The sequence below is a fragment of the Galleria mellonella genome, unplaced genomic scaffold, assembly GCF_026898425.1.
Source record: "Galleria mellonella isolate WM207_F2 unplaced genomic scaffold, CSIRO_AGI_GalMel_v1 utg312, whole genome shotgun sequence".
Taxonomy (NCBI): Eukaryota; Metazoa; Arthropoda; class Insecta; order Lepidoptera; family Pyralidae; genus Galleria; species Galleria mellonella.
The window spans coordinates 9,768,361-9,783,406 of NW_026442074.1; the positions used below are offsets into that span (position 1 = coordinate 9,768,361).

At 40.0% G+C, this 15,046-nt stretch overlaps 1 protein-coding gene across 1 annotated transcript; it reads left to right on the forward strand.

The window, feature by feature from the left end:
* LOC113515176 (phagocyte signaling-impaired protein) lies at window positions 1–14,550 on the forward strand. Its single transcript, XM_052896105.1, has 11 exons — window positions 1–183; window positions 280–504; window positions 1,256–1,449; window positions 1,856–2,548; window positions 3,308–3,518; window positions 5,029–5,151; window positions 6,252–6,421; window positions 7,214–7,404; window positions 8,708–9,009; window positions 9,491–9,729; window positions 10,462–14,550. The coding sequence occupies exons 1-11, from the start codon at window positions 117–119 to the stop codon at window positions 10,816–10,818; spliced, it is 2,772 nt and encodes a 923-aa protein (XP_052752065.1). The 5' UTR covers window positions 1–116; the 3' UTR covers window positions 10,819–14,550.
* The last annotated feature ends 496 nt before the right edge of the window (window positions 14,551–15,046 follow it).

Genomic DNA, 15,046 nt, shown 5'->3' on the forward strand with positions numbered 1-15,046 from the left:
CTACAGCTAAAATTTGACCAAAGACAAAAATCGCAAAACAAACGTGCTGTGAAAAAGCTTAAAAAGTCTCAAAAACGTGTACTACTCAAAGAAAAAGTCCAATTTATAAATGAAAAATGGCGGTGCGGCCACTGCACATGCACGATGGCGGTATTGTGGAGCGTCGGCTACGGCCTATTTACGGTAAAAACTTTTAGTCAGAGTTTTCTATTTTTTGAAACAACCTCCCCGGAGGTGCACTATTCTCACCGAAAATAAGGGAACTTCGTTATTTTTCAGACTGGTTGGATAATGGAAACAATAAGAAAGCGCTCCAGGAAGCTGAAAAAGTACTAAAAAAGAGTCCAACGTTGCAAGCGGCTCGGGCATTGAGAGCCCTAGCGCTTTTTAGGTTAGGTAAGGGGCCGGAGGCGTTTGCTGTGCTCGATGCACTGGCTGAAGAGAAGCCTAGCGATGACACCACGCTGCAAGCGATGACTATAACGTATCGAGAGTCCCAGCAATGTAAGTTCAAATGACATTTGTTGGTTATCTGTGAATTATAATAATTTTATTAAACACTAACTCCACCCGCGACTTCATTTTACAGAGTAGGAGGATAATGCCAATTTACCCCCTTTGAGAAACTTTAGGTTATATGTTGATATTTGATTAATATATGACTCATATTTTCAAAATTAGTATATAATGTAGTGAAAAATGATGATTATAAAGGGTAGAGGAGACTCCCTTTGTGCTCTTAAATGACTACAATCGCCAATCTTATACATAGTTTACATCCTTCATTTCAAATATATATATATCTATGTTTATTATATATTTTCATCATGATTATATATTTATATAATACATGTTTATTAGTTAGAAAACATATTTACTATGTCCACAGATCTGAACGTAAGATATGGATAAAGCTGATCATATTATAATATATAGTTAACTAAAAATCTATGGAAATGCATTGTAAATATGTTTTAACTATATAAGATATTATAGATTATAGATATATATTATTAACATCTGAAAATGATGGTATAAGGCAGGAGGTAGCACAAAAGATCTCTATAGGTCGACATGCAAAGGCTTAGCTGACCCCATATGTAAAAAATAAGATAAGACAACATCTGAAAAACAAATTACAATAATTAATTGCAAGAATTTTTCAATTTATAATTACAACTTTTTAAATACTGTAACTATTGAAATATGTTTTTTTGTATTTTATTTGAATTTTTTTCTTTACTCATTCCAACAGTTCACAAAGTGTGTGCTCTGTACGAAGCCGCAGTGAAAGTGGAGCCAACGAGCGAGGAGCTGTACTCCCACCTGTTCATGTCATATGTCAGGGTCGGAGACCATCGGTCGCAGCAACGAGCAGCCATGGCCCTATACAAGTTTGCACCAAAGAACCCATACTATTTCTGGGCAGTTATGAGTATTGTGCTTCAGGTATATAACCTTTAAGGTGTTTTTTATCTTACATTTTGAAATTATAGAAAACTTAGCAAATTTATGATGCTCTTTAGATATGTGTTTTCTTTTTATTCCTGCTTAATTTATTTAAATAACAAGATTTTTATTAAATTTAAAAATTTATAATTTATAAAGTGTTGTGTGCATCTGTAATTGGTGTAAATGCAAGACAATCCCTGTATATCAATTAAAATTAATGTCTGTATTTACACTGTTGATGTATTTTTAATATAAATAAATAAATAAAACTTAAAAGCTGTTTAAGTGTGATTTATTAAGAAGATTGAAATATCTTTAATATTTATAATATTAGTTAATTTAATTTTTGTAATTATGGTACAATATTGAATGATTAAAATTTATATATCAAGAATTTCAACAGGCTAAATCGGCAGATGATACTGCAAAGAAAGGCATACTGCTTTCCCTAGCTCAAAGGATGGTAGACAACTTTATAACAGATAAAAAAATGGAAGCTGAACAGGAAGCCCGACTATATATTATGATTCTAGAGCTCCAAGAAAAATGGGAGGATATTCTGAAGTTCGTCCAGAGTCCTCTGTATGGACAACTAGTGCCAGGATCTACTGCCCAGGCTTGTATACCGTACTTGAAGAAGTTAGGACACTGGCGTAAGCTTAATTTACTCTGCAAGGAGTTGTTATGGGATAATCAAGACCGCTGGGATTATTATTTACCATACTTTGACTCTGTCTTCCATTTAATGAAAGAGCCTACCTCCGATAGTGAAAGCACAGCTGATGATACAGCAGAGAAGTGCCACGAATTCATATGCCAGTTGGTGGAGAGTATCTCATCAGGAAGGAGATTACGAGGGCCGTATCTCGCTAGATTGGAGTTGTGGAAACGGTTATCGGTTGACGGGGACCCGACAGCGTTGCTAGGCAGCGGGATGGCATTATGTGTGCAATATTTAAGAGTATTTGCCAATAAGCCATGTGCTGTGCCCGACTTGAGACCATATATAGCAATGATACCACAACAAGAGAGGGAGGAACACAGCAGGGACTTCCTCACGTGTTTGGGATTTGATGAAAACAGTGAACCGGAAACGGTGAGTTATTTGTATTTCTTCACTAACTTTTGTCCGCGACTTTATTTGCGTAACCGAGATATATCGAGATAAAAAGTCTATATCCTTTTCCATCACATATAGTACATGTTTACCAAATTTCATAGTGATTGGTTAAGTTACAAAGTTTTAAACAAACAAACTTAATTTCGTATTTATAATATTAGCAAGGATAATAAAGATTAAGAAAATAAAGCATTTAAAATTATGTATATATTCTTTATTGCACTTAAATTAAATTATTACTTAATTAATTAATCATTTATTAAAATTATTTAATACTTTTAAATAAATTTTGTTTTATTGAGTATGAATTAAGAAAACAAACACCTAAAGCCGCAGAGTTAAAGCGATTGAGCATTAAAAAGGCCTGTAATTTCCCTTTCTGCTCAGAGATTTTATTCAAGTTGTTTACCGTGATCTATCCTTATAATCTTCGTGAATTAATTACCAAGCCCGTAATTCATAATCCGTAAGTAATTTCGACCAATTCATTGTTTTTTCAAAATTTTACGATAATAAAGTAATTGGGTGTCATATAGTATAAATCGTTATTGATATTTTGGACAAAGGTATACTCGTATTATCAATAAATAAACAATACTATAAATATTTTTGTGTTTATTTTCACATTCGTCAACATAAGGGCTGTGTCGACTCTTAAAAAATGTCAAATTACTCTGTCTTGGGAACTTGTTAAAAATTTCCTTTTTAAATGTGAAATTTAAAAATGGAATACAGACGGACGACATCCAGCGGCACGTGTCGTGCATCGGCGCGTGGCGGCTGTCGGCGGCGCCGCTGGACGCGGCGGCGTGCGTGCGGCTGGCGGACACGCTGCGCCGCCACTACGTGCGCGCCGTGCAGCGCGGCCTGCTCACCGCCACCGCCACCGAGCTCTGCGCCACCGACCTCTACGGGATACTCGCCGCGCACCACTACTTCTACGCAGGTCATTCACATTTATACTCGCCAGCAGAGATTCCTAAACTTTTAAGATAACGGAACGCCCACCAAATACTTTTTATTTTATGAAACCCCATATCAAATGATTGTAAATAAAAAACATTAATTTAAATAATAACAAAAACTTTTATTAGAAATATTTTAAAAATATAACACTTAATATTTTCCTTTAATTTTTTATGTGTAGAATGAAATTGTTTCATTGTATAAATAATTTCGCGGAACCCTGGTGACTCGAGTGAAGAGAAGAGAAACTGAGAAATCTGCTCTAGAGAACTAAGACATATTTGTTGCAGTCCTAAAGTAACATATTTTAAAACGACTTACATTTTTAATATTTCGCGTTACGATTGTAGTCCTTGTTTTTCTGACCAGTAATAAATTATATGAAATACAATACGAAAAATTATATGATAACTATAATATAATTAAAAATTCTCTTTTCACTATCATACAAAAAAAGATTTGTGTCAATTGGTGAGCAATATCTTTCAATTCATCTCTTATTTAATGATAATTCTCAGTCGTATATAAATATTTCAATGATAATTATAACTTACAAAACTAACTACATAAGATTCGGCTACTTTGACATTCTTGCTGCCCAAACAAGTGTGAAACGAATCTATTTATGCGTTCTTTTCTGTTAACGTATGCGTGACAAAGAGTAGGAGGTCCAATATTGCTATCTCGTTCTCTCTCATATAGGCACATTTGATAATGTATCTTACTTTAAATTAATAATAATGGAATAACCTCGCCTGCGCTATCGATATACGCTGGCGGGACACCACTGAGGGGTGATAGCTAAGGATGGAATTAGGTCAGTTGGCTCATGGTGACCAATTTGTCAATAAATCTTTTACGATTGATTCCAAGGAGAGCCGTGTGGAAGTCGACCTGATAGAGTATATTGCTAGCAATGTGTTGCTAATCTCTATTACTATAAATCCCTATTTTCTCCATTTATAATGTTTCTATGTATAAACTTTTTAACCGACCCGCTAAACCATATTTTGCCACCTACCAATTCTATTTTTTCTTAAGATTAAAGCTCTCCTATTTTTATCTGTCTATTGTTTGCTCCAACTTAAGTGTTGCAGCAAAGAATAGATATTTGCAAATTTCATTAAAATCAGTAGAACGATTTTTTAATGGATGATAATGGAATGGCAACCCCGCCTGTACTAACGGTATGCACTAGCGGGGCACCAGTGAGGTATTATAACAGGTGAGAATGAAAAGGCAGGTCAATATGCCCATCGTTATAAATACACCTGGGATTCAGCATGATGGTTCCCAGAGAGGACCATGTGGATATCGATCAGACATGGTATATTGCTAGCAATGGCACCGGTAGTCTGCATTACTAATAATCCCCTCCCTCTCAATAGAACGGTTACAAAAATTATTGCCATTTTTCAAAAGGAGGCAAGGGCTACTTTTGTATTATATTTTTTTATGGGACACTTAATTTATATAAATTGTCTCTGCAGCGATGCGGCAGCAGAGTTCTGCACCGGTGATGGAGGCGGTGTGCCTCCTGGAATTGGTGCTGCACAACTCGCCGGCCAATTTCCACGCCAAGCTGTTGCTGGTCAAACTGTACCACTTCCTCGGTAAGTTTATATTTTTTTAACTATTTCATGTGTATAGACATACAGAGTTTTGTAGAAGGGTGTATACCAACTTAAAACCTAGTGATAGTATTCCTAAAAGGAAATATCTATGTCACGTCACGTGGGCGAGCAGTTCTATTTTCAACAATAAAAAATTTTGACATATAATTTTTTTTTTTTATTCTTTAAGTATATTCTTTTGTTAATGGATCCGCGTGTCATAGATAAACGTATAACATTGAGCGCACGTAGTCGATGAACTCACGAATGTTTTGTACAGAAGACAAAAACCAGTCCATCAAGTTTTTTTTTTTAATGGGTGATAATGGAATGGTAACCCCGCCTGCGCTGTCGGTATACGCTGGCGGAGCACCAGTGAAGAATGATAGGTGAGGATAAAGCAGGTCAGTTGGCCTATCGTGACGAAGTAGAAGTGTCCAGTACATAATAAACTTCGCATAACACTAGTCTTCTCATTAAATAAATAAATAAATTATATTTGTACAAATTTTAGAATGGTAAATCTGTTTGCGTTGTCGATATATGCTGCGGGGGGAGGGGGGGGGGGCACTAGTTAGTGATGATGGGTCAGGTCAGTCAAGCGTTTTGACAAATTTTATAAGAACTAAGATAGTTTGGATGGGGAATTGTATTGTAAAATGTTTATTGTACATAATTTACATTGAAAACATTAAAAGATTAAATATACAATGGCGGACTTATCCCATAGGGGAAAGCGCGAGAAGGTCGGCTTGATAGGATTCATTAGTAACAATGGGGCTACTAATCCCCATTTTTAACAATCCATTATTCCCCTTTATGAGACTGTTTTTTTTTTTTTAAATGGGTGATAATGAAATAGTGACCCCGCCTGCGCTAACGGTATACGCTGGCGGGGCACCGATGGGAGATGATGGATGAGAATGAAAAAGCAGGTCAGTCAGCCCATTGTGAAGAATTCCATGAGAAGAAACCACGATGGTTTCCAGGGGGATCCGCGTGGAGGTCGACCCGACAGGGTATATTAGCATTTATCAAAAATCCACCCTCTCCAAGCATTAGACTGGTGGTCACCTGTGTGGTATATAAATAATGCGCAGGCAACGCGGCGAGCGCGGACAGCGCGTACGCGCGGCTGGAGACCAAGCACGTGCAGCTGGTGTCGCTGGGCTGGCTGCACGCCGCGCGCCTGCCGCCCGCCGCCGCGCCGGCGCGCGCGCTGCGGCTGCTGGCCGACACCGCCGCCTTCCACGCGCACCACGCCAAGGACGTGCGTGCCACACACCCTGCTCTTACATTATTTATTTCAACTTTAATACTCAGTAAAATTCTATGTACATTTGGCGAACTTAACACCTGATGGTGTTCTCTACCAGTCAACCGTTGGGCAAACCGAGAAATAAATAGGCGGTGCGTTACAACATTAAAAACACATGTAATTGACTAAGTGTTTAAGACTGCTTTGCATCCCATATTACTTATTACAATTAATGTGTATAGCAAGTGTAAGCATGAAATGTTACTTTTCTCAAACAAGCTTGGAAATGTGAGCATTATTTTGACAATCTCTTAAAGATAAATCAAAATTGCCGTCCTGGCCAGATACATGTGGGCAGCGGCCGGCAAAAGTTTCAATGAAAATCCATATCTGTCGTGTTTTGCGGCCAGATAAATTACTATGTAAACTCATATCTGTCCTGTAATTTAAAAATGGAATGACCTTTTACTTCGAAACATGGCTACCAAGGAGGTAACTAATAAAAGGTTTTATTTAAATTTCTAACTGGCTTGCAAATAGAAAGCTGTTTACTGAAAAAAAGAAAGCAACATTGTGGCGCGTGAAACATTATTATTGTTCGTTATTCGTCATTGAACTTAAAAAGTAAAATTGTGTTTTTGTATTCCGCGCATTGTTTGAGAAAAGTACTATACAAGCCTTGGCCACAACTAGGCATTGATGGACTCACGTATGTTTGCCTCGGCTACGCCTCAGCCCACATTTGCACGTTCGTCCATCAATGCCTCAGTTGCTGGCCGCTGCAGTAATGTACTATTTCCGCAGTGCGTGGAGCACCAGACGTACTCGTACAAGTACGGCACTTTCGAGAAGCTGGTGGAGCTGATGGCGTGGAGCGCGCGGCTCGAGCGCTGCGCGTGGTGCGCGGGCGCGGCGCGCGAGCGAGCGCTGCTGGCGCTGCTGGCCGGCCCGCCCGCGCCGCCCGCCGCGCCGCGCCGCCTGCCCGCCGCGCCCGCGTACGTACCGCGCACACACGTGCAAGTACACGCTACACGCTACACGCTACACGCGGGCCGGCCCGCCCGCGCCGCCCGCCGCGCCGCGCCGCCTGCCCGCCGCGCCCGCGTACGTACCGCGCACACACGTGCAAGTACACGCTACACGCTACACGCTACACGCGGGCCGGCCCGCCCGCGCCGCCCGCCGCGCCGCGCCGCCTGCCCGCCGCGCCCGCGTACGTACCGCGCACACACACACGTGCTACACGCTACACGCGGGCCGGCCCGCCCGCGCCGCCCGCCGCGCCGCGCCGCCTGCCCGCCGCGCCCGCACCGCGCACACACGCTACACGCTACACGCTACACGCGGGCCGGCCCGCCCGCGCCGCCCGCCGCGCCGCGCCGCCTGCCCGCCGCGCCCGCGTACGTACCACGCACACACGTGCAAGTACACGCTACACGCTACACGCTACACGCGGGCCGGCCCGCCCGCGCCGCCCGCCGCGCCGCGCCGCCTGCCCGCCGCGCCCGCGTACGTACCGCGCACACACGTGCAAGTACACGCTACACGCTACACGCTACACGCTACACGCTACACGCTACACGCGGGCCGGCCCGCCCGCGCCGCCCGCCGCGCCGCGCCGCCTGCCCGCCGCGCCCGCGTACGTACCGCGCACACACGTGCAAGTACACGCTACACGCTACACGCTACACGCTACACGCTACACGCTACACGCGGGCCGGCCCGCCCGCGCCGCCCGCCGCGCCCGTGTACGTACACGCGCGTACGCGCACGCTCGCACACAAACACGCAAGCACGCTACTGTCTATCATACAGTAACAATAAAATATCTATCAATAAACGTGTTTTCTGTTCTCAAATCTCTCTCCCAATCTCCCAAATATTGTAGTATTGTTTTGTAATTCCTTTTTTAGTACAATACAATAACTTTTATATTTCAAAGCTCCTTTCATATAATATTACATATGTATGTGTGTTTTTTTATTATATCTCGAAGTTTGGTGTATCTCTTGGCAAAGGCCTCCTCTAACGACTACCGTTACTTTTTGTCTTTTGCAACTCTTCACCAGTTTGTTTCTAGGATACCATTCAGTCAAGATTTTGCTGCATGTCATTAGGCCCCAGCAACATATGACCCATCCAACTCCATTTCATTTTATCTATCTTAGTGAGAATATCAGTTACATCTGTCCCCAGTCTTATAAGACTTTCTTTATTTGTTTAGTTTCTTAATTTCCAACATGCTTCCCTCCAAAGCTTTAGTACTTAACATTTAAAAACTTGAAATTGTTTCCACAGGGACAACCGCGATTTAAATGTCATCCTCAACTGGGACCCTCCACAGTGTCAAGATACCAATTTAAAAGAGCGAACATTCGAGCAAGAGATGGACTATTTACGATTAAAAGACGCATTGGTATCGGCGATCGCGTTGTGTATCGAGTTATCCGACGGTCGACCGATAGAGAATAAGCAACCCCAGTACGAGGAACTTAAAACGTGTATAGAGGCCTTTAGCACTGCAATAGAGAAGTGTAAAGAAAAATACAGCGCACCAGAAAAGATTAGTATATCGGGACCTTTTCCTTCTAGAATTATTGGTAAGTTTCTAGCTTGTTCTTGAATTTAAAATGTAAATTATTGTATGCAATAGGTTTTAGCTCATTCCCGTTTGGTCCAAGCAGAGAATAGACCACCCCCTTCTTTTCCTGTGAGTTTCGTAAAAAGCGACTAAGGGCGGGCGAGGGATGGGCAGCAGTCGCTCTTAAAACGTCTCTAAAAGCCTAACTGCGGTTGCCAAGGGTGGCAACTAATGGCAGAACTTGCCTATCCTGTGAGTGTTGTAAAAGGCGACTATAGGAACTTAATGATAGAGGAATGGGCAACTGCATTCCTCTTAAAACATCTCTGAAAGTTTAAACTGTGGTTGTTAGGGTATGCAATCCCCCCCACCCCTCAGGAATTAGAAATTAATCATAAGTATTATAGCACACATATCCGTGCGATCTGCGGTTTGGAATAATTTGTCTTTTGCTGAATTTGAATGAATGTGTATAGTGTAATTTGTATTTCCACGAACAGCCTTCGTGAACTCGGAGGTGCCGTACCGGGAGTTGTACTCGTGGACGCTGCGCATAGTGGGGGCGCTGGCGGTGAATGAAGTGGAGGACGCGCACCGCTGCCTGCAGCGCGGCGCCCAGCTGCTGCGGCAGGCGGCCGGCGAGCTGCGAGCGGCCACCACCTCTACTTCCACCTCCACCGGCGGCGACCGCGCGTGGAACATGCGGGATCACTTGGAGAAGTTGTCCAACTATTTAGAGGTATATTAGCTTGGTATAACTTGAGAGATACAAGACAAGAAATAATTTACCTGGTAGGGTATGAAATGTCTATTTGGTAATTTTTTTTTAATGGATTATAATGGTATGGCAACCCCACCTGTGCTAACGGTATGCGCTGGCGGGGCACCAGTGATGGATGATAAGCGAGAATGAAAAGGCAGGCCAGTTAATTTACCGTAATGGATTCACCTGGAATTAAGCACGATGGTTTCCAGGGGGACCACGTGGAGGTCAACCTGGTTGGGCATATTGCTAGCAATGGAACTGGCAGTCTGCATTACTGACAATATGACCCCCAATATGCCCCCCCCCTCATTCAAAACAACTGATACAAATTTCGTTATTAAAAAAAAATTAAAATGTATTTATTGGAACCATAAAAATATGTGTTATGTATTTTATTATTCTATATTGTATTTACAACGGATGAGGAATAAAGATTCTTAAATGGCGACTTCGTATGGGCAAACGCAGTGTAGGATGACCCCTCACTAGATGGACCGACAGCCTCAAAGGCATTGCAGGGAGTCAATGGATGCAGGTAGCTGAGGACCGTTCCTTATGGCCTATGTCCAGCAAAGGCCAATAATGTTTGAAATGATATTGTATTTAATACAAAACATCCATAGATATGCCTGACGCTTTCTGAGTCACAACCCTCTTGAAGAGACCAACGGAATATAACATTACATATTGTTCCTTTAATTCCAGTTTATAGGAATCATCACGTACCTGTTAGGAGTGTGCAACGAGTTGATAGCGCCGCTGAACACTAAGAAGTCCAAAAAGAAGACCAACCAGTCACCAGAGGAGATCAAAACATCGGAGCTCCTCAACAGGCTGAATGAAACTGTCCAGGACAGCATCACCCTTCTAGTGGATGTGTTCGAGAATTGGCCTCAGTACGAGTTCAAGACGACTCTCCACGAAGAATTCCCAACGATAGATTTAGAAAAATATCAGAGGCCAGTGGAGGAGAAGTTGAAGAATGGACGACTAGAAATGATAAATGATATTAGTTTTATACTCAAAAAGAAGTCTAAGTATTTGAAGAGTCTAATACAGTGAAGTGGCCTTTTCATTTAGGTGCATATGTTGTTTATAACGTCGCGGTTACACTGCGCGAGCGATGCGATGCTATACTTTGTTTTAATTTATCTAATAACATTTACAATTGTTGTGAGTGACGTCTGAAACGTATAATGATATTCAATCGTCATCATCGTCAGCGTGTCATCACCCCCTTTGATATTTAATAGTTTATTGAATGGTATGCAATATCTATTTGTAATTCGTGAATTTACTGGGTACACAGCAATAACATCTAAGTCCTCAGGAATGTATGTTAAACCGGTAGTTATTATATTAAACCATTTCAATAGTTAAAATAGGTTTACGAGATGTTTTGCGTTTTATGAGTTTTATGGCAAATCTTTTCTTAATAATTACTTATACATGCCATTTTGTAGAGATTTTGTACAGAGGAATAACACCTGAGTCCTCAGGAATGGCAACGCATGGGGGTATCATGGGCGAAACAGTATACTCTGTTATGTCCATGGTACTGCTCATGTCTATAGGCGACGGTTACCACTTTAAATCAGGTGGGCCGTCAGCTTGTTTGACATTCTAAGTAGTATAAAAAAAAATCTTAAATTTCAAAATATGTCTCCAATATTCTGTAGTAATTCAGATGTGAATATTTACAAACTGACTGGTAATGTTCGCATTTTATATCATTACGGATTTAAAAATCTTTATTTATATTAATAATTTAGTTATATATATAAAACATTATACTTGAACGATTCGTTTGTTGCCTTATAACACCTACTCGGAAACACCATACGCTTCTCATATTTTTTCCATGAGAAAAATCCATTTCTTATGCTACTTAATTTGGCAAACAAGTATAGGTCCAGTCTTATGGGCAAACAATTTGTCATAGGCGCAGACACACTGCGCTTGTTATAACCTAACAAGAATTATCAATTTTATAAGACCTTTACATCTATTTATCGAATAAAAAATATAAATAAATAGTATTGACGTTCGATCCATCCCAAGTAGTATGTGTATGCCAAACTTCGTTGATGTATTAAGACGTCAAGAGGTAACAAACAAACAGTTTCACATTTATAATATTAGTAAAGATTTTTAGTTGGCTATTCAAATCGCGCTAAAAAACATCGAAGGGCTAAGTTTACTTATAAATACAATAGATTCTCTTATATTTCATTCGCTTCGCTCTCACAGTGTACCACAGTCCTATCACTTAACACATATCTTGTAAATACTCGTCACTTACAAATAATTTAATTCCCTTGTGAATAATAAATCTAGTTTGCTTTGTACATGCTTGATATTAAAGCGGGAAAGTTGAATTAAATGTATATTTATATGAAATATTATATTTTATAAAAGATGGAAGACCTGGCTAGTGAGACTAAATGTAACTATGGAAGCAGTCTGCATGGATACATCTATACCGGTCATGTTTATGTCGTGAAGCAGCTATGTTTCAGCTCGGGTGCAGCATGGCAATGTAATTGCAAGGTACAGACGCGTAATACCATTGGTCCTCAGGGATGTTAACGCATGAAATGACCAGAGAACGTTTTGCGCAAAGGTTCCGCTCGGATATTAGAGAGGGCAGAGTCCACCTGACCTTTTGAATATGGATATGAAACTTATCTAGCTAAATTTACGTCGATGTAAATACAAAACGTAATTATTTTTTTTATAGATAAGTGCGGAAAATAACCCTATGTATTGGAACACTTCATAAAACATTCATATTTCCCGTGTCAACTAATTTTTGTTTGAAAAAATCAGTTTTATGTTTTATAAAAAATGGGATTTATTTACGCGATCATTTAAGTAAACAATAGTAATTTAACCGAATTATCTGGACTTTTTGACCAGAGTGCCTACCATGAAATATTTTCCGAAATTTCGGGTCCGAACGAAACAAAAATTTGATGTTAAAATTACTTGATACATACGGTTTAAAATAATAAAAATGCTAAAGTATCGTTCCTTTTTTATTTTTATGGTAGGATTTATGACAATGAAATGTTAAGCTCCATTTATAGGGTCGATTTAGGTATGAACAAAAACACGAAATTGAGCCCGAAATTTCGGAATTTCATTTCATGGTAGACCCCCAGGTTACACCGACCATGGTCTCGAGTAAACTGATGTTAATTCCCCTCTCTTATAAACCATAAAACAACATAAGCGCCAAATTAATTTGACAAAATATGAATGTTTTTTTCTTTCACGACTAAGGAAAAATCATTTTTATGTTGCCTCGTACTTCAGAAGAAATGTAAAATAGCTGTTTTTTTTTTTAATAAAAAAGGTGACCTGAATATCTGATACTAGAGGGCGCCACATTATTATCGTAATCGTATTACTAGATATCCAAATGTACCATTCAAGCGTCAATAGAAAATTGGATCACAGTTTAAATACATTTTTAAATACCGATACCGTTCTTCCATCCTTTTACATATACATATTCGTGCCAACATAACAAGATGATTTCTGTTTATAATTGACAACTGGTGCATCCATGATTGGCTATTATATTTATACAATGCTAAATATAACATAATCCAATAAAGTTGTATTTGTTGCAGTCAAAACTCTTAACCAGTCGAAAGTAGTTTTGACTGAAAATTATTGGTTATTAGTACTTTTGACTGCGAATTTGCGGTTAGGTTAGGTACTTTTAACTGTTATTGATTTTACTAGTCAATAGTACTTTGACTGGTTACTGATTTTACTAGTCAATAGTACTTTGACTGGTTAAGAGTTTTGACTGCAACATATTAATTTTACACGTATAAACAGAGGGCCTACCATGAAATGTTTTCCGAAATTTCGGAGCCTAACATAACCCAAATTTATTGTTAAAATTATATAATACTTACCGTTTAAAAACATTAAAATTATTATTCTTTTTTTTTTAATGGGTGATGATGTAATAGTAACCCTGTCTGCGCTATCGCTATACACTGGTGGGGCACCAGTGAGTGATGATAGGTGAGGATGAAAAGACAGGTCAGTTAGCCCATCGTGTTACTTGAAACTTACACTTGGAATTTAGCACGATGGTTTCCAGGGGGGACCATGTGGAGGTCGACCTGTTCGGGTATATTGCTAGCAATTGGGTCCTCAGTCTCCATTATTAACAATCTCTTCCCCCCCCCCCCCCAATATTATTCCTTTGGACTTTTATGATAGGATTTATGACTAACGAAATGTTAAGCTCCATTTACTGGGCCGATTTAGGTATGAACGAAAACACGAAATTGAGTCCGAAACTTCGGAATTACATGTCATGGTAGGCCCCCAGGTTTGTTACTTTTTATTATTGTATCAAGACAAAGCTGTACGTGCGTGCCCTTTAATTATGAACTTTGTATAAACGAAAATATTTATTACAATTTTACAATTGCTATTGTGTCACTCGTTCACGACAGAACTTATTATGCAAGAATGCAAAAAATTCAATGTTGTATTTTGGCGGACAGGAGAATGTTCCTGTAATTGGCAGTCGTATGCAGAGGTGTGTAAAATTTGTTAGTGAACTGTTCAAACGTATGGACAGACAAATGGTGCTCAAAAGTTTAAAACATGCATCGCTCTCTTGAAAGAGAGTCTGGTATGGATATGTATGTATATTTTATTCTTTTGCCTAATTAAGTTTGTGTCAAGTTGTATGTTGTATTGTTAATACCTGAGAGTGATAACTATTGCAATTTTGTAAATTAAATATAACTTATACCGTCTCTTTATTGTTTTATTTTTGTCCATCTCACCCTCTCATAAATCAAAACTTTTTGAATAGGTGGTAATACGATCTAAATGTCCTGTTGCTAGCAACATACTCTATCTAGTCGACCTCCACATGGCTCTCCCCGGAAACCATCGTGGTTAATCATTGTTGACTGCTCATGTCTATAGGCGACGGTTACCAATTTCCATCAAGTGGGCCGTCAGCTTGTTAGCCATTCTAAGTCGTATAGAAAAAAATAGCTTCGTCATATGGCCCAATTGACCATCATCTTCATCTATCGACCCTGACAGGTGGCCCGCCATTGTATACCAACAGCACACGCTGTCATTATTTCATTTTCACCCATTAAAAAAACGATTTACGCTGTCGGGGTACCAATGAGGAATAAGTAAAGATGAAAAGGCAGGTCAATTCGCCCATCGTGGTCGATTCCGAACAATGATTTCTAAGGGGGACCGCAGGGAGTTTAGCCTGACAGGGTATATTACT

Bases quoted from the DNA above. Each gene is read 5' to 3' on its own strand.
- LOC113515176 (XM_052896105.1), top strand. From the start codon at position 117: ATGGCGGTGCGGCCACTGCACATGCACGATGGCGGTATTGTGGAGCGT. The intron at 5,152-6,251 runs GTAAGTTTATAT...AATAATGCGCAG, and splicing joins CAAACTGTACCACTTCCTCG to GCAACGCGGCGAGCGCGGAC. The intron at 7,405-8,707 runs GTACGTACCGCG...TTGTTTCCACAG, and splicing joins CGCCTGCCCGCCGCGCCCGC to GGACAACCGCGATTTAAATG.